Source organism: Oratosquilla oratoria, chromosome 17 (genome assembly GCF_046742065.1).
Source record: "Oratosquilla oratoria isolate Oo_2021 chromosome 17, ASM4674206v1, whole genome shotgun sequence".
Lineage (NCBI taxonomy): Eukaryota > Metazoa > Arthropoda > Malacostraca > Stomatopoda > Squillidae > Oratosquilla > Oratosquilla oratoria.
In genome coordinates, this window is record NC_134793.1 from 23,322,267 (window position 1) to 23,348,327 (window position 26,061).

At 39.4% G+C, this 26,061-nt stretch overlaps 1 protein-coding gene across 1 annotated transcript in view; it reads left to right on the forward strand.

Annotated features, from left to right (window-relative positions):
* Nucleotides 1-10,368: 10,368 nt before the first annotated feature.
* anne (polyamine-transporting ATPase anne boleyn) overlaps nucleotides 10,369-26,061 on the forward strand; it is an 83,368-nt gene continuing 67,675 nt past the window's right edge. Inside the window, exon 1 of the mRNA XM_076200637.1 lies at nucleotides 10,369-13,038. Within this exon, the coding sequence (XP_076056752.1) occupies nucleotides 12,822-13,038 (217 nt within the window). The 5' untranslated portion in view covers nucleotides 10,369-12,821. The remainder of the gene's footprint in view (nucleotides 13,039-26,061) is intronic.

Below are 26,061 nucleotides of genomic sequence, written 5' to 3' on the forward strand. Positions count from 1 at the left end.
TAACGAGGACTTTATGGTATGACACATGTACTTCATTTATAAGTGAATCCTCACGTAGCTGAATGTGGAGTTTGCTTACCAATTATTCTATTATCTACGAAACATGAAAGAACATAGAATTATGGTAAAAGTGCCATGTCAAGCCTAGCTGTCAAATATTGCAACTAGACAGGATAAATTCAATTCCCATGAACTAGTACCAAAACTGTCGTATGCAGGGTTTCAATATTTTGTGAATATATTGTTACGAACAAGTAAAAGTGCCTCTCGTAAGCAACATAGTTCGGGTAGTTTACAATTAGCAGATCTAGTTAGGCGGACAGGCAAGGTGGAGAAGAGGCGATTTCGTAACCAAAATGCAGTGGGACAGTCAGATCGTGCTTGTAGATTAACCGAACTGTGTCGTTAGACTGTTAAAGACATCGACTCAAGCCGGTGAATTCTTGCACCCCTTTGCCCACTATTGATAATCTTTTGTTACGTTACCTGCATACGAGGTAGAACAGTCGCACTGTGCTTTTTATATTTACGTGAATGTGGATCGTAAGAGGCGAGAAGAAAGGGACAGGGAGAGGGACTAGGCATCCTTCTCCCTGTAGCCCCAAGGGGCAGATTCCTAAAAAGAAAAGGAAAGGCATAAGGGGTGCTGGAGGGCCTCGGGCCAGCACCCTAAGGTTTGGGTCTTTTAATGTGCGTGGATGTGGTACAGATGAGAGTAAAAGGGAAGAGATAGGTAGTATGTTTGTGAGAAGAAAGATGGATGTGTTGGCTTTGAGTGAAACTAAGTTGAAAGGGAAGGGTGAGTGTAAGTGGGAGGTTATCAGGAGTGAAGAGAGGGCGAGGGAGGGAAGGGGTGGCTATTCTAGTAAGTGAGGAGATAGGTAAACAGGTAGTGGAGTGGAAGGAGGTTTCCTCAAGGATAATGTGGATGAAGGTGAAACTGGGAAAGGAGATGTGGGTCTTTGTAAGTGCATATGGGCCTGGCAGTGAGAAGAGCATGGAAGAAAGGGAGGCCTTTTGGATAGATTTAAATGAGTGCATAGAGGGTTTAGGAAGAAATGTCAATGTAATAGTACTGGGAGACCTTAATGCTAGGGTGGGAAATGGTCCAATCGATGGAGTGGTTGGGAAGTGTGGAGTTCCAGGAAAGAATCGTAGTGGAGAGTGGATGGTGGAAATGTGTCTAGAAAGAGAGTTGATGATAGCAAATACAGTGTTTCGGAAGAAAGTTAAGCATAAGTACACATGGGAGAGGGTGGTGGAGGGAAGGGTGGTAGATAGAGCGCTAATTGATTATGTAGTGGTAAATAGGATTATGATAGGAAGAGTTAAGGATGTACATGTGCTAAGGGGAGAGGGTGGGGGAATATCAGATCATTTTTTGGTGGAAGGTAAGCTGAGAGTGGAGGATAGATGGAGAAGGAGGAAAGGGACAAAAGGTAGGGAGGTTCTTAGAGTGAACTCCTTGAATGAAAAGGAAAAGGAGAAGGAGTACGAAAAGAAGCTGAAGGAGGAGTGGGAGGGAGTAAAGGATAGAGCAGAGATGGGTGTGGAGGAGGAATGGGGATGGTTCAAGGAGGGAGTCTTAAAGTGTGCAAGGATGGTGTGTGGAACAAGAAGGACAGGGGGAAATAGAAGAAAGGGTAGTGAATGGTGGGATGAGGAAACAAAGAAGGTTGTAGAAGAGAAGAAGCGAGCATTCACAGATTGGTTAAAAAAGAGGACAGGGGAGTCATATGAGACGTACAAAGAAAAGAAAAGAGAAGTAAAGCAAAAGGTAAAGGAGGCAAAGAGGAGAGCAGATGTGAAATGGGGTAGGAGTATGACAGAAAATTTTGAAAGTAATAAAAAGATGTTTTGGAAAGAAATTAAGAGAGGAAGAGGAGGCGAATCAAGTAGGGAAGAAAAGGTAAAAGGTACAGATGGAGAGATGATAATGGAAGAGATGGCAGTGAGGGGAAGATGGGCAGAATATTTTAGGGAGTTGCTGAATGTGAAGGAGGATAGGGAAGGAAAGATAGCTGCAGTGGGAAATGCGAAGAAAATGAGAGTGATGAGTGAGGAGAATGGAGGAGAAATAAGGAAGGATGAGGTGAAGGCAGTTGTAAAGATGATGAAAGCAGGTAAGGCACCTGGTCTGGATGGATGCCATGCAGAATGTCTGAAAAAGGGAGGTTCAGTGATGGTGGACTGGTTGGTGAGGTTATTTAATGTTTGCTGGAGAGAGGGTAGAGTACCGGAGGACTGGAGAAGTGCCTGTATAGTTCCTCTTTACAAGGGAAAAGGGGACAAGTGTGAATGTAGTAATTTCAGAGGGATTAGCCTGTTGAGTGTAGTAGGGAAGGCTTATGGGAGGATCTTAATTGAGAGGATTAGGAGAGGAACAGAAGGAGTAATTGGTGAGGAACAGTGTGGATTTAGGACGGGTAGAGGTTGTGTAGATCAGATCTTTGTGGTAAGACAGATATGTGAGAAAGCTATAGGAAAGGGGAAGGATGTTTTTTTGGGCTTTTATGGATCTGGAAAAGGCTTATGATAGGGTAGACAGAAAGGCACTGTGGGAGGTTATGCAGATTTATGGGATAGGAGGAAAGCTTTTGGGAGCTGTCAAGAGTTTTTATGAGAGTAGTAGAGCATGTGTTAGGATTAGAAATGGAGAGAGTGAGTGGTTTGAAGTAAAGGTGGGACTTCGTCAAGGATGCGTTATGTCGCCCTGGCTGTTCAACTTATACATGGATGGGGTGGTGCGAGAGGTGAATGCTAGGGTAGTGAGTCAGGGAATGGAGATGGTTAAAGAAAATGGAGAAAAGTGGGAGGTGAGCCAGCTGTTGTTTGCGGACGACACTGCGCTTGTGGCAGGGTCAGAGGAGGGATTGAGGAAGCTGGTGGCAGAGTTTGGGAGAGTATGTGATAGAAGAAAGCTAAAGATAAATGTGGGTAAAAGTAAGGTGATGAGATGTACAAGGGGTGAAAGTGGCAGTAGACTGGAAGTGAACATTAAGGGAGAGCGACTGGAGGAAGTGGATAGTTTTAGATACTTGGGTGCAAGTGTAGCAGGAAAAGGTGGAGTGAAGGTGGAGGTAGAATGTAGATTGAGAGAAGCGAGTAAATGCCTTGGTGGTTTAAAGAGTGTAATGAGGAATAGACATTTGGGAATGGATGCGAAGAGGAGACTGTATGAAGGAGTGATTGTGCCAACAGCACTGTATGGGGCAGAAACGTGGAACATAAGAGAAGAAGAGAGAAGGAGTTTGAATGTGTTTGAGATGAGGTGTCTGAGAAGTATGGTGGGGGTTACTAGGCTGGATAGAGTGAGAAATGAGGAGGTGAGGAGGAGAACAGGGGTGAAAAAGGATTTGGGAGATAGGGTTGATGAAAGAATATTAGGATGGTTTGGACACATGGAAAGAATGAGTGAAGAAAGACTAGTAAAAGAGGTATGGAAGGCAGATGTGGAGGGAGTGAACATGAGGGGACGTCCTAGGATGAGGTGGATGGATGGGGTGAAGGTGGCTTTGGGGAAGAGGGGAATGTCTGTTGAGGAAGGAAGGGAGAGGACGGAAGACAGAGGTGAGTGGAGAATGGTTGTATATGGATGATGTTGTGACTGCATGAGGAGGAATGGGCGGGGGGGTGAGGTAGTATGTGTGAGTAAATTTTGACGCAGCCCGAAGGGATTTCTCCCCGTCCTCGCCTTATATGCAGAGGGGGGGTCGCCGATTAAATGAAGCGGCCTTGCTGTGGATGTACTGTGTCTTGCGACACTGCTTCTGACCCAGGGCGGTGGGCAGGGTGCAGGGATGACCCGTCATCCAGGAGGTGCTCAGATGAGAGGAAGGGTGGGAGGGGTGTGGAGTGTATTTAGGGATGAAATGGGTGGGAGTGTTTTTATGCCTTTCCCTTTTTGGCTACCTCCCTTGGAAGGGGGAAAAAGCCTTGGTATATGTATGTATGTATATTTGAATACCCAATTTGTTTGCCTTGTATTAATAGAAGTGAGCAAGGAAGACCGTGCGTTTTTGTTCACTCGTAGCATCTTTGTCGTTGCTACTGGGCTTGGCGAATCCTAGAAGTTGTATTTGAACGACATTGTCCGTAGCCGTTCGAAGGAGACCGGGGTGTTCGTTTCAATATATTACAAGTAGTAATATACCATACCCACATAAACAGTGTAATCGACTAACAGCATCGTACTGGTTATAAGATGCATTGACGATGAACTACAATAATACACAATGTTTGACTAAGTATAGCAAAGGAACTCGTCCAAACACGGTTTTCAATTGTTGATGTGTTGACAGTGCGAGCGATAGTTTCGAAAAGAAAAGAAATTGTTCGATTTGGCGACAATGGACCATTTACAAACGAATCACAAACTATCACAATTAAAAAATACCAATACATTAAATACAAACAATATCCAAAAAACAAATATGCAAAAATAAGAAACAAAATGTACAAAATATCATTATACAAAAATATGAAACGTGAATGATTCTACACTTCCTTATAACCCGTTACACCAAGCTTACGTCCACTTCCCGACCACCTTCGACCAAAATAAAGTGATCGGTCGGCGACACAAAACCCAAGCAAAGAATTGAAATGGAAAAAGTTAATGTGGTTGATAAGATGAAAATCTATGTATTGGGGACTATTCAGTGTGTGGCGTAATATATCTATCTATTGAGCTCTATCTAATTACCGACTGCCAGCGAGTTCCAAAGACTACCTGCAACTAGCCGGCGATGGGTCGGAAACAGATCGTAAGCTTGGTGTGACTTGGCTCTTAGGGAAATCGTGGAACATGGCGATTGAAGCGACGGTCAAACTCCCTACAGTCATTATGTTATTGGAACGTGACGTGTGTACATGATCAAGATAGCCTTGAGGGACCCTGAACGAAATATAAATACCACCATGTAACTAAGGGGATATTTTTTCACTTTTCCTCGTCAAGGAATCCTTATATCTATCAGTAGATCCGGTCACACTTTGGACATATTGCATACAATCTCTTGACGCGCCAATCTTATCTAAATCTCAAAAGCGGGAAGCTTTATCTGCATGTGAAGGCTGTTCCAATCAACGCCACGCGACATCTGATGGCATTAGATGCCGCGTGGTCCAGCCTACTTTTCCAAAAGTTCCGCCTACTTTGTATTTTCCTGGCTAGAAACATTTTCAAGATATTGAACAATATTAAGAAATTGTATCATGGTTTGGGTATATTATATAAAAAATTACAAAAGTAATTTCAGCCAATCAACGACTACAGGAAGAGTGTGATGTATCGGTGTAATCTTCTGTTTTGTTTATGGCCTCAGCACAGAGACAGGCTTCAGGTAGAAGAAAGTCCACAACGTTAGGCTAGCCAAAGCAAAATCTACAAAAGATGCCACTGTAGAATGTGATTGTATAAATGTATATGCATGTGTATTTATCTATTTTTACCTAGTAGGCTAGTATACGAGGTTGAAACTACGGTCGTGGGATTCTAACTCCACTCGTCAAATTCTGTGTATTCCACCGGAATCACCAGCGCGCACCACCTCCACCAATCTAGGGTTAAATTGTTTACATGCATCATCCAATTTATCCCACAAATCCACACATCTGTGTGGAATGCCATACTTCCTAATATTTTTCAAACAAGTTTCTTTATTTCAATTCTTACTATGAACTCTTATTGATATGAGCTGTACTTTAATTAAGGAAGCAGAAAGAACAATCATAACAGTAAAATCATGGGTGAATCCCACAGACTAATGACAAGTAGCTTTATCCTATATAGAAGGAGAGTTGGTTAAAGATCCAGTTCAGATTGCAGAAATAGAATGGTCTTGCATTAATCCTTCGTTCTGTTTTATTCTATGTTCTTGCTTTTTTATGGGTAGTATGCCATTGAATAGCTCTCATTTTTCCTCCGTTACAATTATCCGCTGCAGGGAAGAGAAGGCAGGATAGGAGTGGTTGTGCATTGGCGATAATTTGACGCAGAAAGGGTGGCCATGCCCTGCTGTGGATGTGCTATATTTTGCAGTATTGCCTTTGACTCGAACAGGGGACAGATATAATCTTACATTCAAGAGGAACTAAGATGAGAGAGAAACAAATGGGCGATGGATGAGAGTGAAATGGGTATTGAGTAGCTTTATGCATTGGGTAGTTACCTCTCTTATAAGGGGGAAGAAGAATCGTCACCCCAGCCTTCGACAGGGTGACAATTCTTCGTGTGGGCTATCCTAGGGTGACAATTCTTCATGTGGGGTTTACGATTCTTCTGTTCTATAAGTTGATGACACAAAGCATAACCCTCATTCATCCTAACCTAACATGTATTTATTCCGATATTCGGCGTACTGGGGGGTGACAATTCTGTAGATGGGATCTCATGGGGTGACGATTCTTCATGTGGGCGTTCTGGGGTGACAGTTCTTCATGTGATCCGAAGCCTTTGATGTATGGAAAGGGCAATTGTCATATTACCTCGATTCTACCTTCTCAAATTTCCACTTCGCCTTTTTTCATTATCGTCAATCCTCCCATTTTCTCTTCCGTCCATCGCCATACGTCCTTCTCTTACTTGAATACTGATATTTCCTTTTATTTTCGTCTCTGTGAAACATATTGTTTGGTTATTTTCCCATTAGCTATTCGTTTTCCCAGAACCTTACGGAGATTAGATCCTGTATGTGCCCCTTACTACTTTTCCCCCTTCTTTCTCCTCCTACTTTTTCATCTTCTAACATTAAAAAAATATATTTTTCTGTTCGTTCCTCTTCGCATTATTTTCCTAGCTTGAGCATAAAGTTTTCTTAGTCTCTCTTCTGTTGCATTCCTTCTAACTCGCCCATTCTTTGCTCGCCAATTTCCAAATCTTATCATTTCATTCATCGTGCTCTGTGATTTAGACTTCATTGGCACACTTCCTTGCACATATCTGCCTAACCCTCAAAACATCCATTTATTTTTGTATATTAGCACCATTGTCCATAATTGTTTTAATTTTTTCCTCTGTTTTCCGTTCTCGTTATATTTCTCTTTATTATCTTTATGAAATGCGTTTACTTTCCTATCCTATTTTAATAATGCTTTTCCTTTTATCTATCTTCTCTCTTATCAGCCTTTTCTTATCTTGAGTACCTTTATCACCTTTTTCGACAAGTCCCGTTCCTCAGTTTTTCACTGTTCTATAATTTTCAATCAAACCAAACTTCCTTTTCTCTGTGCACCTTTTCCAGTTCTTCAATAATCACATGGATGATCTCTAAATTCTATTTTGTCTTTTCGTCACTTTTTCAAGTTATCATATATAATGTTTTTCTCTATTTTGAGATTATCGTGCCCGTTTTTCGGGTTGTCTCATTCTTCACGTTTTCATTTTCACACAATTTTCCCTTCAACTCTTCAATTTCCTTTCCCTGAAATGCAATGGTTTGTTAAACGCATACACAACCATCTCATAATTATTGTATTGTATCTATTACTGCTTTCAGTACTTAACTTATTAATAGTAATAGATTCTTGTGCTTAAACGGTCCGAGTTTATTAGCGTTTTGGTAATTATGATAAAGTCGTCTTGTAATACATTGCTGCTCTATGTTGGGCGCTATTACTTATCGTCTAACTATCCGTTATCTCTTAAAATATTCCTTACCTTGTCGACAGGTCAGGTCTAGATTCCATACTCGCTAGTAGATGACGTCACGTTTTTGTGTTGTTATCACTTCGGGCAATGTCGGGTATTTTTCGGAAGTTTCCGAAGTCCGATGTGACGGAAGACATTCAGAGGCTCAAATAAAACGCAATATTAGACTTCAAGCTTCTTTTATGGAAGAAAATTAAAATATCAAAACTTTATAACATTTTTTCACGTGGAATGATTAATTATATAATATATAAATATATTACTATTACTGGGTGGACGTTTTTTACATTAAAAAAGTTTGAACTGCTAGGAAAAGACAAGAGACTTGAATTTATTTTAATATAAAAAATGTCTTATTCTTATTTACAGCAGAACAATATTAAAATACATGTATGTGTGAAAATCTCAATATTAAAATACATATATGTGTGAAAATCTCAATATTAAAATACATGTATGTGGAAAATCACTTATTCTTATTTACAGCAGCACAATTAAAATACATGTAGGTGGAAAATATCTACTGGTAAAAACACTTTATTTTTATTTGCAGGACAATTCTCAATCATTCCTACATTGAGGGCAAGTGTAAGTGTCATCTGTGCACATTTCCCTGACATCATGCACAGACAGATTTACACAGTTGTTATGATACCACTGTTTACAAGAGCTGCACTCTATCATCAGTTTTCCAGGACGTTAGACATGACACTTACAATATTTGGTGATAGTTTCATACCTCTCATTTTGTGGCAATCTAGCTTTATTGAGTTTTTTATGTGGAAACATGGTGAAATCTCCCTTTTCAAGACATACTTCAAGGTGTTCCCTCATTTTACTAACATCAAATGTTACTGATAAAGGATCAATGCCTGCATGGTCGCCGCCATCTTACACAGGAACTGATGACGTATACATCCTTGCATATGATCCCGTGACGTCATCTACTAGCGAATATGGAATCTAGACCTGACACGTCACTTATTTTCCTTACTCTTAACTTCGTGTTTAAAGAGACCTCAGATTTCTTCTCCAACTGCAATACAAAATTAGAATTAGGCAATACTTTGCCTGTTGTCATCCCTTGGTTTCTTGGAACGTCTGGGAGGAACGTCCAAGATTAGTTTACTTGTATTTCTTTTTCCGATTGCTCCTTGAAGCGGGTGATGAAAAATATGTAATGAAACAGAAGACGTAATAATGGTAACAACATTAAAGAAAACTTGTCATGTCAAGGGAACAAAAACTGTTTTGCTTCTAATGAAAACAATGGTGCAATTGTGTATGTACATTTTCAAATGTTTAGTAGACAGGATAAGAATTATCCAGTTTCAGATCCCATCAGGCCCTGCAGTGTTTTTCACGTTCAATGTTTGTGTACTTCTTTTATTTCATACATTCAAACATTACTGTTTATATTTCACTTTTATTAAGTGGAATTTTTATTAATCATTTCAGCTTCTGTTAATGCCATTTCATAAAAATATGCCACCCATTCATTTTGTATCTTAAATTTTTCGTCGACAAACCGGTACTGTGCTCGCGCGTAAGTGTATTTGTACTCCGTGAGTAAATTCGAGTCTCCCTCTTACTCAGTCTATGTATATGCAAAATATTCTACTCGGAATTGCGCATACTTTCAGTTATCCAAATATGGATTAAACAAGTATTGGTTACACAAGATTCTCAATCTATTCTCGAACATTCAAAGTAATTTCAGTGTGTGTATAGAGGGAGGTACTGGCTGTACTTAATTGTAATATGTGAGAAAAAATTACGCTTGTAAGGACTGTGTCTTCATTGGTAAGATGTGCATTTGTGTGTTTATGCGAACGTGTTTGTGTGTGAGAAAGTTTTTGCGTGCAAACTGGTCCATTGTTTTTTTTTCGTGTAACTTTCATAGAAATTACACGGAGGCTAAGAAAACCAACTTATTAATGTATCTGTCTACTTTATTATTGCTCTTTAGTTTCAATCACGTATTAGTCCTAAGCCAATTTGGAAATATACAAATAATAATCAGTATTGTCAATGGAATGCGTATGCCGGGTGTCGTGTTACTTCACCCACGCCAACACCCTTCCTCCAGCAATATCGTATGCTGTCATCCTTCCTAATACAAATCAGGTTTCACAATGAATGGCCGACGAACTCCAGCCATTATTTTTTAGGCCTGCATCCTCTCCTCCACCGAGATATCCTTTATCAGCATCAGGGAGGCGTACCTCATACCCATGCAATGGTTAACGGTTTACGAATTACTTTGTACCATTGACATCAAGAAAAAATCAGGCTAGCATTTATTGAACACTAGAGCCGTACAACAAACTAAGGAGCAAAAGAGACTTGAAGATTCGGATCTAAGTTCTCCATGTTTCGATTACTCAGCATTCTCTAGTTAAGCGAGTCAGCAACAACATGTACCATGCAAATCCTTCGCAGGATTTCCTCGTTTATCCCATGAATGTTATGTAGTACACTCCTAAGGTACGTGACTATTTCAAAGTATGAATGGAACAAGGTTACACTGGGGAGAATATTTTATTCCAACTTTAGGATATTTACACTTTTTTATTTTAAAATCTATATTTTTGTGACATAATAGATATAAATTAAATTACCAAACGCTCTTTTCATCGTTACTATAATCATAGGTTTTAATTTACTTGTTGGTAGTCCATCCGTACTACCCTCGTGCGTCGTCTGCACTTCCTCGTTGATCTAGGGTCGATATCGTTCTGCAATCGTGAGTGGAAGGAACTGTAAAACCAGAACATTTCTCCATCGCACTGGAAAAATATCAAACAAACTTCTCAGAATACGTTCGTTAACCTCTTCTGGAGTGTGGGAAAGTGAAAAATTGTAACGCCTGAGTATGAGAAGTGCAATATTATGAAATTTCACGAATAAACAAACTGTGGCGCTTGCTCAAGCCACAGACATACGAAGTAACCACGCGGCCAAGGGAGATTATTTATAGCAGTTATTCTGAAATCACAGATTTTTTACAAGAAGTATTACTGCAAGTGACCATCACTACTTTAATCATCTCGTGAACGTTATCCAGATCATGCTGCATATAAGTTTGGCTGAAAGAGCTTATTACTTGTGAATTTACACTAGTAATATGGTTGAATACAATACTTTAAAGTGTTTTAGTTGTGCATTGTTTACCATGTTCTCAATGATAGCTAAGGTAGTCCTGTAATCATGCCTGCAAACACAACAATTTTTAGAAACCCATCGGAGAGCCAAATTAAGAACTCATCAATCCTCATGTGGCAAGTCTGTTCAGTTGGTGCGGTTGTCGATTCCCCACCATTTTTGCATCTGTATAACCTACATAACCACGTCTACAACCAGTACAACACCCAGCGCAAGGCAAGGGTTATGGCAGCAGATGATGGAGGAGGCTGGGTGCATACCCCGGCATTATGATATCCAAACATATCAGGGAGCCCTAAACTACCAACGTCAGTGAGAGTGGACATATTGAGCTCAGGTGTTACCTGCACAGTATTTTACGTGCTTAGCCGACCCACACCTGAACGCAGGTGTGACCCATGTGTTTGTGACACGTCCTTAGGCCAAAGACGTTATGCTTCAGTTTCTCCAATAATATATATAGATATTCCCCAGTACAGTTTCTCGGTCAGGGCAGGGAAATTGTGTGTTGAAGAAATATTGGTATATGTTATTTCAGCGGTGGCAAGAGTAATTCGCTTTAAGGACATATCAAACCAAACGGGTTTATTCAGTATTTCCATCAGTAGCCGATTTGTTTCATCAACGAAGCCAAGTGAAGTCAACCTCGTAACAGAAAATTGGAAGCAATTGAACTCTGATACATGTATTGAACAGTACACTTACCTAGAGAACGTCATTAATGCTGACCAGTTATTTGTTCGACAAGTGAATTCATTAGGTATCGGACCTACAGTTGTGCCAGTGTTATTTTCAAAATATTCAGGCCAATACGAACAACTCTGTAAGTCAAATACCAGGAATAAGAACTGTGTTGTTTATCAATCATCGTGTGTGGCTCAAATAAACTTCCTTGGGTCCTGGAAGAGGTGCTATCAAGGTTTTGCAAATGCGGCTGGAGAATATGTCACTAATATTTGGTGCGTGTTTTTACTGTTTATGTACGGGCGGCTCATCAAATATCTGTGTATGATTTGCTATAAACTTTGCAAAGTGTCGGTCATTCGATACAATTTATTTAGCATCAAAACTGTCAGTTGTAAACAGAGAAACATTGTAAGCTCTGCCCCAGGAACAAGATAGCATAAACTAGGACAGAATCCTAGGTTGACATCGATTTATTTGTGCAAATTGTTCAAGAGGAGTAACATTTGTCTGGATCTCAGTTATAAGAAATACACTAACCCGGGTTGAGCTTGAAATGTAAAAGACCTGGCGTGTTGCAAACTAACATTTGTGCGTTTGGAGTGGCCTGTTGGAATGATAGTGTTTGCTGAAACGTGGTTATTGTAAACCTTAACAGCAGTGGATCTAGTGCAATCGGCTTGATAGCTTTATTGTAGTCTCTGCACTTTTCATGCTGAGTTCAGCCAACGGACATTAAGAATCGTCGTAATCAACCAAAGAACAACATTGCTATCACGAGGAATTTGAACGTGTACATTTCAACCGCGTACGTGTGCTTTGAATAATAAGCAACATTACGTGGTGGCCATATCAATCAAATTTGAGATTGTCATGTCACTATTGCAAAGGAGCAACAGTATTGTTATAGCAGACGAGCAACGGAATAAGAAAAGCATCATTGGAGTGATTTTTTTGTTTGTTTGAAAGTGTTTGTGTGCTTGTGTTGATGTGCAGTAAAAGCACATTGAAGTCTGGCATCGTTCATGTTCACAAGAGTCGTTTCCAAACAACTGTATTTTGATCTCTGAAGAAATATATTGGACTGTGTGCTATAGTATACCAGAAGATAGGAAAGGGAAGTTATTTGCCTTGAAGAAATTATGCCAAATATAACCATTTCGTCTTAACGAGCAAATGCACACACGGTGAGTTTATAAACGAAGAACTGGCAAAGCCAAATAGTTTGGCAAGAGGGAAGACGAGTATAAGACTGATTTGGATATCGACATCAAGGTCGACTCGCTGGAATCGCAAAGGAGTTGTGTAACAACCAGCTGACATGCACGGGCTACGAGCAGGACTGAGACATTTACAACTTCGTTGTACTCCCGACCATGGCGTGGGCAACCGTGGTCACCTAAGGCAAGATGCTTACGACAAAGGCGGGCGTAAAGGATGTGCGGCGTCAAACGCCAACCATCATACCAACAGAGTGACGTCACCCGTCAGTAGCCCAGCGGTTGAAGAACAAAGTGCAGCACTACTTAACGTGTCATGTGAGTATTGTGTCTGTATCAAGTAGCTTCTGCTGGGGCGGGAAAAATCGAGTTTGGGTCGTCGACTTGTATTTCCCGCGCGTCGACTCTTCAGGAGTGTAAGAGGCAGCTTGCCAAACCCGTTTCAGAGTGTTGCCGTCTTACTAGGTCTCCGAATTTATCGTAGGTACTACCATGTGATTTTACTGTACTAAGTGGCAATCTCTTACTATTTTTGTGTGCAGAATACTTATGCACGCCCTAATCTGAACCATGCTATTGTCTGAACTGTTGCATAAAATATCTTTAGTCGTCCAAGTATTGTTCAAGATGTATTATATTTTTTTTAAGGTCTATGTGATTTATTTATACAAAAAATGTATCTGCAACAAGTGTATGTATACACACACACACACACAGCGAGTAGGTACGGGACGTTAGTCAAGGAGTTGTGACCTTGCTGTCCCGGTGTGTGGTGTGTGAGTGGTCTCAGACCTACCCAGAGATCGGCTAATAAGGAGCTCTGAGCTCACTGCCGTAGGGTGGTGTCTGGCTGTCTCGACAGAGACTGCAGCAGATCCGAGGTGAATACACAATTCGGATGCAAGTTAGTTTGTGTTCCCAGCACTGCATCACATCGAAGAGATGACCGACGTGGAGTCTAGCTCTAGCTAGAATAAAAGTAATTAAAAACGGCATCATAACGAAAATATAAGTTGAGGCCTTGGTCCCATCGGAGACCCTGCCCTAGCATATAAAAAAAAAAAAAAAATCGCATGACATTAGACATAGTAAGGACTACGATTTGTTATGTGTTACTTGAGAGGCCAAATGTTTTGTACTGAGGGTTTGTCCTCGCTGATCAGAATCATGTGTATATACCACGTCATTATATGGCTCCACGGAAACGAATGCAATTGCACCCAATAAGTGTGGATGAAGAAAGGCGGCTTAAATGACAAATTTATTCGTTAAATGGATGAAGTTCAAATATCAGAAACGCCATCGAGGGAAAGTAAATATCGTTTCATGGATAGTTGCGCTGTTGATGCTGGCTTGTGTGTCGCCTTAGTTGCTAGATTTCGTGCAGTGAATAATAAATTACTTTAACTACTTAATGGTTAAATTGCCCGTACTACAAAATGGAGTCGTGGAAAGAAATTAGTCCTTTGTGAGATATAATAACTTTCTATCCCTGTCGACAGTATTTATAAGTGATCAGCATTTTTTTAATTGGAGGTTTTTCAGATTAGCCTCCAACCATAAAAAATGCCGATTATAATCATAAAGAGGTGGTGAAGAAGATAATTGAGGGTTACGGAAAGGAAGAAAAAATAAGTTAGATGATCAGTATTCACCGTTGATTGGAGATTAGTCTGCAATCACAAAGGAATGTAATTTGAGGGTTGCCGTCTGAAGGGGTAGTCTAACTCTCTGAAAGGGTTATCACACTGAGCTATTCTTTTCCTCCGACATCTTGACTCCAACCTCTATTTGAATAACTAGAATATGGCTTCACTCACAGAAATCTATACTTCTCTAAAAACATTTCAATGGTATGTGTAACATTCGTACATGTTTACTAACTCTTAGTTCATCATTTAGTTTTGCTGTATATGACGGAAAGATAATTTGATATTTGGAGATTTGAAAAAAAAAACAAATGTAACCGAAGTCGTTTATTTAAACGAACTCTCAACAGTCGGCGCCGGCAAAATCCGTGGAAAACCAGTTTGATCTCTTATGGGATTAATAAAGATAGTATGTAATCTTATCTATACCGGATATGCTCCACGGCATATGGAGTAATTCGGGGATGATGATGAAATACAATTTTTACATTAACATTGGCAGAGTATAAGACAGCGGGACTTGCAGAAACGGATTACGCGGGAAAACAATATACAAGAGAGAACGGAAATAGGTGTAACTACAAATGAAATATTGTGGTGGTGGTTAGGATAGAGTATATAGCGTGCGTTGATGGGTTGATTGGGGCAGCATTGGCTTCCATAGCAAAGGATCTGTCTTCTTAAATAATAATAATAATTAATAACAACAATAATACATACATATACCAAGGCTTTTTCCCCCTTACAAGGGAGGTAGCCAAAAAGAAAAAGGCATATAACCATTCCCACCCATTCCATCCCTAAATACATTCCACTCCCCTCAGATTGAAACTATCCTCCGTTTGTCACACAATAATTCTTCCGCCATATTGGATTGGAGACTTTGGGTACCACGTAGGTTAAAACAATACATAAATAGAAATAAGTTTGGCCGAAGCAAGAACTCTTGGTTTGGATTGGAATGGCCTTCGGCACGCACACACACACACACACACACACACACACACACACACACACACACACACACACACACACACACACACACACACACACGGTTTGACAGTGCCGTGTGTTGTACCGTTCTCGATCTGTGAGAAGAGTGAATCCTCCCCACAACCCAAAGAGCGTTCCAACTCTTCCACTTCTGCCACTGCCGTGAGCGAGTGGCGCTCCGTGGGGTCCCGTTTGTCGAGCCAGCTTTCGGTAAACGGGTGTCCTACAGTGCAACCGCTCGCTCTAGTCAATCGTTTTGCTCTGCTGGAAGACGAGGTGGCTGAAAATCAGGAGTTCTTGGTGGTGGGGGACTTCATGGTGCGAGGCTATGACGACATCCTGCAGCGAAAGACTAAATGTTTGCAAATGTGTATGTCAACCGGACCTTGGCATCCCCGATTGTACCCAGATCACGAGGGAGCAAAGGCAGACAAACACGGTTGCGACTGTTCATACGGGAAGTAACGATGTGGGTAGGGTGAGATCAGAGGAACTTTTTCGGAATTACAAGGTCCTCCTTCAGGAAATAAAGGAGCGTGGTATCACAGTTGTGCACGCAACAGGGATACCACTTTTTTGTATCTCTTTTCTAGACGTCATGACCTTTATTCTTCTGATGGGATCCACCTTACTCGCAGAGGCAAAATTATTCTTACAAACCTCATTGTGGGAGTATGTAATGATGTAGTTCCTTTTTTAGGGTAGAAACTCGAAATAGGGTGTAATTGGGATAACATAGGGCGAAGCAATAATGTAGAGCAATATGTCAGTGTAGGACAAAATATAATTTTAGGATATAATGTTGGTAGGAGGCAATATATCACGGTAGGATATAACATCGGTGGAGGACGGAATATCATTTTAAGAAGTGATGCCGGACAGAATGTCAACGAACGACGGGTGGTCGGTGTGGGAAGCGATGACGGAGGTGGGTAAGGTGTTAATGAGAGGCCGGATGACCGTGTAGGGGGCCAAATGTCCGTGATGGGGCAAATGTCCATGAGGCACTGAATGTCAAAGAAGGACCAAATGTCAATGTAGAGCAAGGTGTCAATAAAGAACAAAATTATAATTCAAAGCATAACGTTGAAAATCAAAAGGAGTCTAAAAGAAATAATTATAAGTTTAGTAAAATCGTGTACTTTAATGTTTGCAGTATTAGGAACAAATTCCAAGAAATCCAGACGTATGTCAAAAGCGAAAATCTTGATATAATAGGAATAACCGAGGCATGGTTAAATGGTAAAGAGATTGAAACTGAATTTAATATTGTGGAATTTAAACACTCGTGAGGATAGGAACCACAAGAAAGGTTGGGATGTTCTGTTGTGCTTTAAAAGCAGTGTCCATGCCTGTGTTTTTGAGAAAGTGAAACACTTGGACAAAAGGTGAGTGTAGGTGTAATACAGTATATAGGCCAAAAACATTTATAATTAGCAGACAACAAATTGTTGTTTCAAGAACTGTCTAATTTCTGCAACCGGGACTTATTGATAATGGGTGATTTCAATTGTACTGACACTCATTGGATGACCCTTGAACATGGCCATATAGGTAGTCGCTTGATAGATTTTTTAGGTGACAGTTACTTAGTTCAACATGTAAAAAAGCCCACAATATATGGAAATTTACTCGATCTATTGATCACTATCCGCGAAAGTATGATAACCGATGTAGAAGTTGGTGAAACCATTGCAAGTAGTGATCACATCTTAGATACACACACACACACACACACACACACACACACACACACACATATATATATATATATATATATATATATATATATATATATATATTTATTCAACCACAAACAACTTTTAATTCCATGCCATCGCAATCGAGACTGAAGAATCGCTCGATGGAGACATTTTGTTGGAAATTGAAACGTGGACGAGCCGAGGATTCGAACCCAGCTAACCCGTAACAAAGTTACAGTGACTTAAACCAATGCGCTATCAAGAGAGATGTAACTTTGTTACGGGTTAGCTGGGTTCGAATCCTCGGCTCGTCCACGTTTCAATTTCCAACAAAATGTCTCCATCGAGCGATTCTTCAGTCTCGATTGCGATGGCATGGAATTAAAAGTTGTTTGTGGTTGAATAAAAATATCAATTGATCGCTGGGAACCATTCAGTGTAGTTGTATATATGTATATATATATATATATATGTATATATATATATATATATATATATATATATATATATATATATATATATATATAATATGGCAGGATCCAAAGAAAAATAGATGACAGGTGGTGCGGAGGAACTCGGGATGTACTTTATATCTTTAAAGTTTCGCCTGAGCTCTTTTGGTATTGCGTGTTGGATTCTCGTCCCACTCCTCCCTCCGCCCTTCTACCTCTTGCTGGTTTCCTGATGCCTATCCCGCGTTCAGCCCCCGTCTAGAGTGCAACAGTTGCTACTCTCCCTCCAGTCTTTCGTATCGCTCCGTTCTTGACAATAGGCAAGACTCCTCCCACTTCTTAATGTTTCTTTTCATCTTTCAACCTTGAGGTTACCTGCCAGCCTTTGTGTGTGTGTTTGTGTTAGTATGACGTAGTTCCCAATCCAGGAACTGACATCGTAACCTTGGTGGATAGGCTTGAGTCTCTTAATGAGTACAAGGGTTTTGTCGAATAAGAAATGAGCATCACCTCAGGGACGCCCGCATCAAACAGGTCTTGCATGAAAACTATGTCGAAGCTCAGCTTGCGCGCACACAGTCTCAGGTGGTAGATAGTTCCTCATAGACATTTTGAAGTACCGTTTTAATGATAGTATTGGATACCCTATAGATGAGCAGAGTTTTACTGAATATATTAAATAAGGTAGCACCGAAGATATAGCTTATCAGAAACTGGCTGGATAGGTGAGGTTATACTGCCACAGCCTCTCAAAGAAGTATGGGCAGTACTACTAGTGATATTACGGGTGTTCGTGTTGATCATCGTCACCTAAATGTCCAATCAATTTGCCTCGTGTACTTACGGGCAGTGTGCCGCTAAATGTGAGTGAACAAGTCTTGAACATTAAACAACCTGAAGAACGTGATGACGTACAATGTGAGGACGCTGTCAGAACACAGCTAGAGAGTTTGATGGAAGAACTGGGGACCATCAGCTGGGATATCGTGGGACTGAGTGAAGCTCGAGGGTGGGGGGAGGGGGGTTTCGTGCAAATACGAGACAAGCACTACTTGTTCTGTTATATAGATGAAAGATAAATCCAGTAACGTAGGATTCTTCATTGATCAAAAGGTATATGGTAACACAATGAAATTCAGTTGCATATCAGAACAATGTGTGTTGTTATGTAAAAGATGCATTAAAAGTAATTCAGGTGTTTACGGGAACTTTACAAAATACAGATGATTGAATTGAGTCCTATGATGATGTATTCAGGTAATAGATCGAGAAAATACTAAATAGAGTTGAGAAAGAATGTGGCAAGTGAATTATGTGTCGGGAAATTTTGAGTAATACCTGTTGGGAATAACTCTGAGGACGAACTGATACAACGTTTCGAGCATTCGAGTTTTATCAAGGACATCACGTACTCGATAAAGGTTGAATGAACTAATCGTTGTATAAAAAATACTTCGACCTCACTTGTTGCTTCCCTCGAGTTATTTGTCGGCAGTTGCCTTTCAGTTTGGAGTACTTGAGAGAAATGATAGAGGTGAGGTGCTAGCCATTTGTACAGAGGACCAAAACACGAAAACTATAAACATTCTTTCAAAAGCATTTAGGCCGTAAATGGACTTGGAGAAGCCCAAATAGAATAAAGAATGAGACAGACTTCATATTAGGCGAGGAGAGCAATTGTTACTGTTTTAGATAAAGTAAATAGTGATTGTATCTATAGGATATTAGGTTACACTGTTGAGTTTATTTCCAGAATTGAGAGAATTCAGATGATAAACAAACCTACAGTGTGTTGTTTCTTTGTAGTTCAAATTTCGCAACCCTACGTTTTATGATTTTTACTTCCTTATCTATTATTATCATTTTTTTTTATTGGTAATATCATAATTTTTTTTATTGGTAATATCATAATTTTTATTTATTTATTTATTATTTTTTTATTATTATTATTATTATTATTTTTTTTTTTTACAACTTTTTCTTTTACATTATACCCAGCAAAACATATCTGATTTAAGGAGCTGGACAACGCCACAAACTTCTGATAATATAATTTCGTAATTGCCCGAATTTCTTAGTTGCCGGATTTCGCAATTACCGAGAATTCCTAATTACCGGATAGAGCTATTAGTCTCGAATAATTAACCTCACCGTGCTGCAGACACCTCTTGATCCTTTTTAAAAGGAAGTATATACATGTAAACTTTTTACGCCTTGAAAAAGGCAGCTTTCAGTTTGGCTACTGCATCCCAAAGGCAGCTTTCAGTTTGACTACTGCATCCAAAATGCAGTTTTCTGTGTGGCTACTGCATCCCAGAAGGTAGCTTTCACTGTGACTACTGCATCCAAAAGGCAGTTTTCAGTGTAGCTACTGCATCCCATAAGGCAGAATTCAGTTTGGCTACTGCATCCCAAAAGGCAGAATTCAGTTTGGCTACTGCATCCCAAAGGAAGATTTCATTGTGGCTACTGTATCCAAAAGACAGTTTTCAGTATTGCTACTGCATCCAAAAGGCAGCTTTCAGTTTGGCTACTGGATCCCAAAAAGCAATTTTCAATAAGGCTACTGTATCCCAAAGGCAGTTTCGAGTGTGACTACTGCATCCAAAAGGCAGTTTTCAGTGTGGCTACTGCATCCCAAAGGCAGTTTTGTGTCTGGCTACTGGATCCAAAAAGCAGTTTTGAGTGTGGTTATTGGATCCAAAAGTCAGTTTTCAGTGTGGCTGCTGTATACAAAAGGCAGTTTTGAGTCTGGCCACTGGATCCAAAAAAGCAGTTTTGAGCCTTGCTGCTGGATCCAAAAAAGCAGTTTTGAGTGTGGCTAGTGGATCCAAAAAGCAGTTTCGAGTCTGGCTGCTGGATCTAAAAAAGCAGTTTTGAGTGTGGCTACTGGATGTAAAAAAGCAGTTTTGTGTGTGGCTAGTGCATTCCATCCACGGTTGACAGAAGGATGAGCAGTCACGGTTTGTAGGGGCAAGAAAGGGCGGAAGTAATTTTTTTCGCCTCAGTTGCTACAAAGGGTGAACGTAGCGTGAGAAACGCCTAACCTTCCCTTAATATTGATTTATTTTTATTGTTATTATTTCTTATTGATGTATTAATCAGTTTGTTTATTTATTTGTATTTTTTGACAGACTGCCCCCTTTACATACAAACATGAACCCGCGAATGAGGGCTCTGTACTTTATATGACCCGATTTTTGGGGGTATTGCTGTGACCGTACATACACACGCGCGCGCACACACACACACACACACATGTGTATATATATATATATATATATATATATATATATATATATATATATATATATATATATGTTCACTATAAACCCACTGAGGTTACATGCCCTTGAAATAGTCGGGTCGCGGAAGGACAGTTAGTGCTATTATGTCCGACCGCTTTTGACAATAATTTGTTTACAGCTAGCTTCGTAATACAATCTGGGGGCCATTGTCCTTTTGAGGTATTAAAATTAGGATGATGTTTTATTAACTACCTTTCTAAAAATGCTGTTTGGATAATTGTAAACAAATTTAATTTGGTTATTAGGTAGAAGTTTGGAGACTGAGTTGATCGATTCATTAAATTTGACTTCTTTGGTACAGTATTATAGTACAAAGAAAAAGGAAATACATCTTCAGCGCTAGTAAAAATGTAAACATACGAAAGCGCTCTGCTTAGTAATATATATATATATATAATATATATATATATATATATATATATATGTGTGTGTGTGTGTGTGTGTGTGTGTGTGTGTGTATTAAAGTAGTATTGATATTTGAATAAGGCTAAATTTAAACCTTGAGAACTCCTAAGCACAAAACTTTGGTACCCCCATACATAGGTATGTAATATATGTATGATTTATCTCTTCAGTACTCTAATAATAGTAATAGTATAATATTGATAATGTTCTAATATATATATATATATATATATATATATATATATTTTTTTTTTTCTTTTTTTTTGAGGGGGAAGCGAACACTGGCTCGGCTGTAATATGTGCACCATCATTGCCTGTCATTAGTCATTAGAAAAGCAGAGTGCGTCTTGGAAGCACGTGCTTGTTGTGCTTGATGTTTCATTATCGCCTACAGGCGTACATGCATGCATGCATGTTTGTGAGAGAGATCCAGCAGCATCTTGGACCACGTGTTGTTGTTGTTGTTGTTGTCGTTCCCTAGACTGTCTGTCCGAGCAGTCCCGTCTCCCCAAGGAATGCTACAGCCGAAACTGGGTTTTCCCACAAATCCTTTATAGAGTGTATGTTGTGTTTGCGTGCATGATTGTGTATAATGCAGTCTTCCATTATGTGTTGTATGGTATGAGGTGAAGTGTTACATCCTGGGCAGCTGTTCACAATGCGGTCATCCAGCCTCTTCTGGTAGCTTAGAATGGATTACGTGTTGGATTGACTGTTATCACTCTCCCGGATGAGATCTCGGACACACACACACACACACACACACACACACACACACACATATTCACGTTATTGTGTGTTCGTGTGTGTGGTTGTATGTGTGTGTTTGTGTGTATGTGTGGTCTGTGTGCTTGTATGCATACATTTATGCATGCATGCAACTTCTCCAACCTACCCTTTGTTTCACCTTTGCAGTGGGGAAAACCCCAACCATTAGCACTATATGTATAAAGAGTTTATCGCCCCCGCAAGCCTGGCGCCAATTTCCTTTACACACATCCTTGTGACGCCAGCGTCCGTCTTGTATTGCCCTGTAGTTGTTTTGGGTCATTGTCTACGTGGCCCAGGTTGGCAACGTCACAGGCGTATAAATGTGAAGAGTGTTACATATGGAAAGAATCCAGTAGAGATGATTATGATCGAAGAGGAAGATAGAGATAAGAAGAACAGAAAGTTCGTGGTGAATTATGTGCCTCCGAAAACATCATAGTGGGAAGAGAGTGAACATAAAAGTATGTTAGAGGACACAAAGATAACATTAAATAAGATAATGGAAGATGGAGGAAGAATAGTTATGATGGGCGACTTTAATTGCAAAGAAGTCTGCTGGGAAGAGATGACAGCAAAGGGTGGAGACGGCTCATGGGGAAATGTTCTACTCGAGATGATTGTTGATCATACAATGACACAGTGGATACAGGAGAACACTAGGTATAGAAATGAAGAAGAACCATCGAGACTGGACCTAATAATCACATCTGAACCTGGAATAGTGGAAAAGATTGAATATAAAACACCAATAAGTAAAAGTGACCATATATTGATTGAACTGGAATTAAATGAGGAAAAATACAAGAAAAGAAATGAACAATATAGAAAAGGAAGAATGATGTATGAAAAAACAAACTTTGATAAAATAAGAGAATTCTTTCAAAAAGAAAACTGGGAAGGAATATACAAAGAAGGAACAACAGTGGAAGAGAAATGGAATATTTTGAATTTTTTTTATAAAAAAGGAGTGGAACAGTATGTCCCAAGACAAAAACAAGAAAAGAAATATATAAAATGTTGGTACAGCAAAAGTTGTGAGGAGTTAAAAGACAAAAGAGATAAAGCTTGGACTAAGTGGAGAAAGGACAAAAGACCTGAAAAGTGGAAAATATATACTTGTTATAGAAATGAATATGTACAAGCGTGCAGAGAGGAAAAGAGAAAATATGAGAAAGATATCATAGAAAAGTGTAAAGATCAACCAAAACTATTTTACAGATTTGTAAACAAACTGAAAAACAGACAAGATTTGGAAAAATTAAGGCAAGGAGGAGTTGAATATACAGAGGAATTAGAAATGGCAGAAATTATGAACAAACATTTTAAATCAGTGTTTACAAGAGAGAACATACAACCTGAAGAGATCGAATGGAAAGAGAAAGTTCCCCCCATGAAAGAAATAGAAGTAACAAAGAATGAAATATTGAAACACTTGAGTAATCTAGATGTTAGAAAATCGCATGGACCAGATGAAATAGCAAACTGGATTTTGAAAGAATGCAGGAAAGAACTGGCAGACAAAATACATAGCATAATAAACAGTTCCTTGAAAGAAGGAAAAGTCCCAGAAGATTGGAAAAGAGCAAATATAGTACCTATATATAAAGGGGGAAATAAGGAAGACCCTACCAACTATAGACCAGTCTCTCTAACAAGTACAATAGCAAAAATTTGTGAAAGAATTGTCAAAAGTAGATGGGTAAAATATTTAGAAAAAAACAACGTGCTAAATACAAGGCAATTTGGATTCAGACAAGGACGATCATGCGTCACCAATTTGATATGTTTCTATTCAAGGCTAATAGACATAATACAAGAAAGAGATGGATGGGCTGATTGTGCATTTCTGGACTTGAAAAAGGCTTTTGACAAAGTACCACACAAAAAGTTGCTTAAGAAATTAGAAACTGAAGGAGGAATACAGGGCAAACTGCTTAAATGGATGGAAAACTTTTTGCAAGGAAGAAAAATGAGAGTGGTGATAAGAGATAAACACTCAGAATGGGATGAAGTAATAAGCGGTGTCCCACAAGGAACAGTTCTGGCCCCAATAATGTTTGCTATATATATTAATGATATGAAGGAATTAAAAGTTATATGAGCTTCTTTGCAGATGATGCAAAACTGTTGAAAAAAGTGAAAACGGATGAAGATTGTGAGTCACTACAGAATGATCTGAACAAAGTACAGGAATGGAGTAGGAAGTGGGAGATGGAGTTCAACACTAAAAAGTGTAGTATAATGGAATTTGGAAAAAGCAAAAACAGAATAATAGGATCATATAAATTGGGAGAAGAAGGAATAAAAAAAGTAGAGAATGAGAAGGACCTGGGAGTCATTGTTATGAATAATATGTCACCTGAAAAACATATAAATAAGATTTTTGGAGAAACTTATAATTTGATAAGAACAATCAAAGTGGCATTTGCATACCTGGATGAAGAAATGGTGAAGAAAATTCTAACCACTCTGATAAGACCAAAATTGGAATATGCAGCAACAGTATGGTCACCAAGTACAAAAAAATGTATAAAAAAAACTTGAAAGAATACAAAGAGCAATTACAAAATTGGCACCAACACTCTCAAAACTATCATATGAAGAGAGACTAGCAAAACTTGAACTACAGACATTAGAGCAAAGAAGAGAGAGAGGAGATTTGATAGCTATTTACAGAATCATGAAAGGCATAGAAGTTATTGATAGAGAGAATCTGATAAAATGGGATGATGGAAACACAAGAGGACACGGAAGGAAAATCAAGAAGGACAGCTATAGAAGAGATCTGAAAAAGAACAGCTTTCCTCACAGAGTAATAGACAGTTGGAACAAGTTGGATGAAAAAATAGTGTGTGCAAGAACAATACATGAATTTAAAAATAGTTTAGATAAAATGAGATATGGAGACGGGACACCACGAGCGTAGCTCTCCTTCCCGTGAAATACAACTAGGTAAATACAACTAGGTAAATACACACACACACACACACACACACACACACACACACACACACACACACACACACGACTAGGTGGCGCGGTTAGTAGAGTCCCCGACTGTCACTACGGTGGCCCGGGTTCGAATCCTGTCCAGGGCTGAAATAATTTCAGTATCGCTGCGCTTCAAGTCGTTACTCCAACTCCCGTGGGCGGGGAGTTGGGTGTGTGTGTGCGTGTAAGGTCACAGCATTACCCATAGATCGGTCATACGAGCTCTGAGCTCTCTTCCGAAAGGTAAATAGCTGTCGATCACGGGTCCAGCACGTGATCCAAAGACCAAGGTGAACACACACACACACAAATATATGTATATATATATATATATATATATATATATATATATATATATATACAGAGAGAGAGAGAGAGAGAGAGACGTGCCCAATTAGGCAAAAGTAACATTAAAACTGTCTTCCACACAGATAAACACAAGTAGACAATAGGGATGTTGAATGTTAATATTGTTGCTTCCATTTCCACCCCAGCATGGCGACGGGGTCACTATGCAGAAGTGGTAACGACACGTGAGGATGATGAATTAATTCAAGGTCGTGTGATGACTGTGCGGGGAGGTTGTTAATATGTGTCGAATTTCGCCAGTGATTGAGGAAGCAGTGGCGAGAGATTGGTGCAAGATTTATTAATGTCATTATTTGCTATTCATTTTTTATTTATTCGTTTATTCATTTTATATATTTATTTTCCGGGGTGTGCAGATGTACCGTCCTTGCTCATACATATGAAATATGAAATTATGTACACATACGGAATACATACGTACATGTGTATGCGTTTGTGTGTGTGTGTGTGTGTGTGTAGACAAATCTATTCCCAGCTAGTTTTGCTCAAGGGCTTCCTCTTGGTGATATTAACAATAACCAGCGCTTCTGTCTTCTGGGGCTCTCGCAATGAAGAAGTGCAGTAATAACAGAATTGGTAGAAAGGGATGGAAATAAGGAGAACAGTAGTAGAACGAATGGATAAAAGAATATATAATTTATTTTAATTTTTATATTTATTTTATTATTTTTTTATTATTATTATTTTTTTTTTTAAGGAA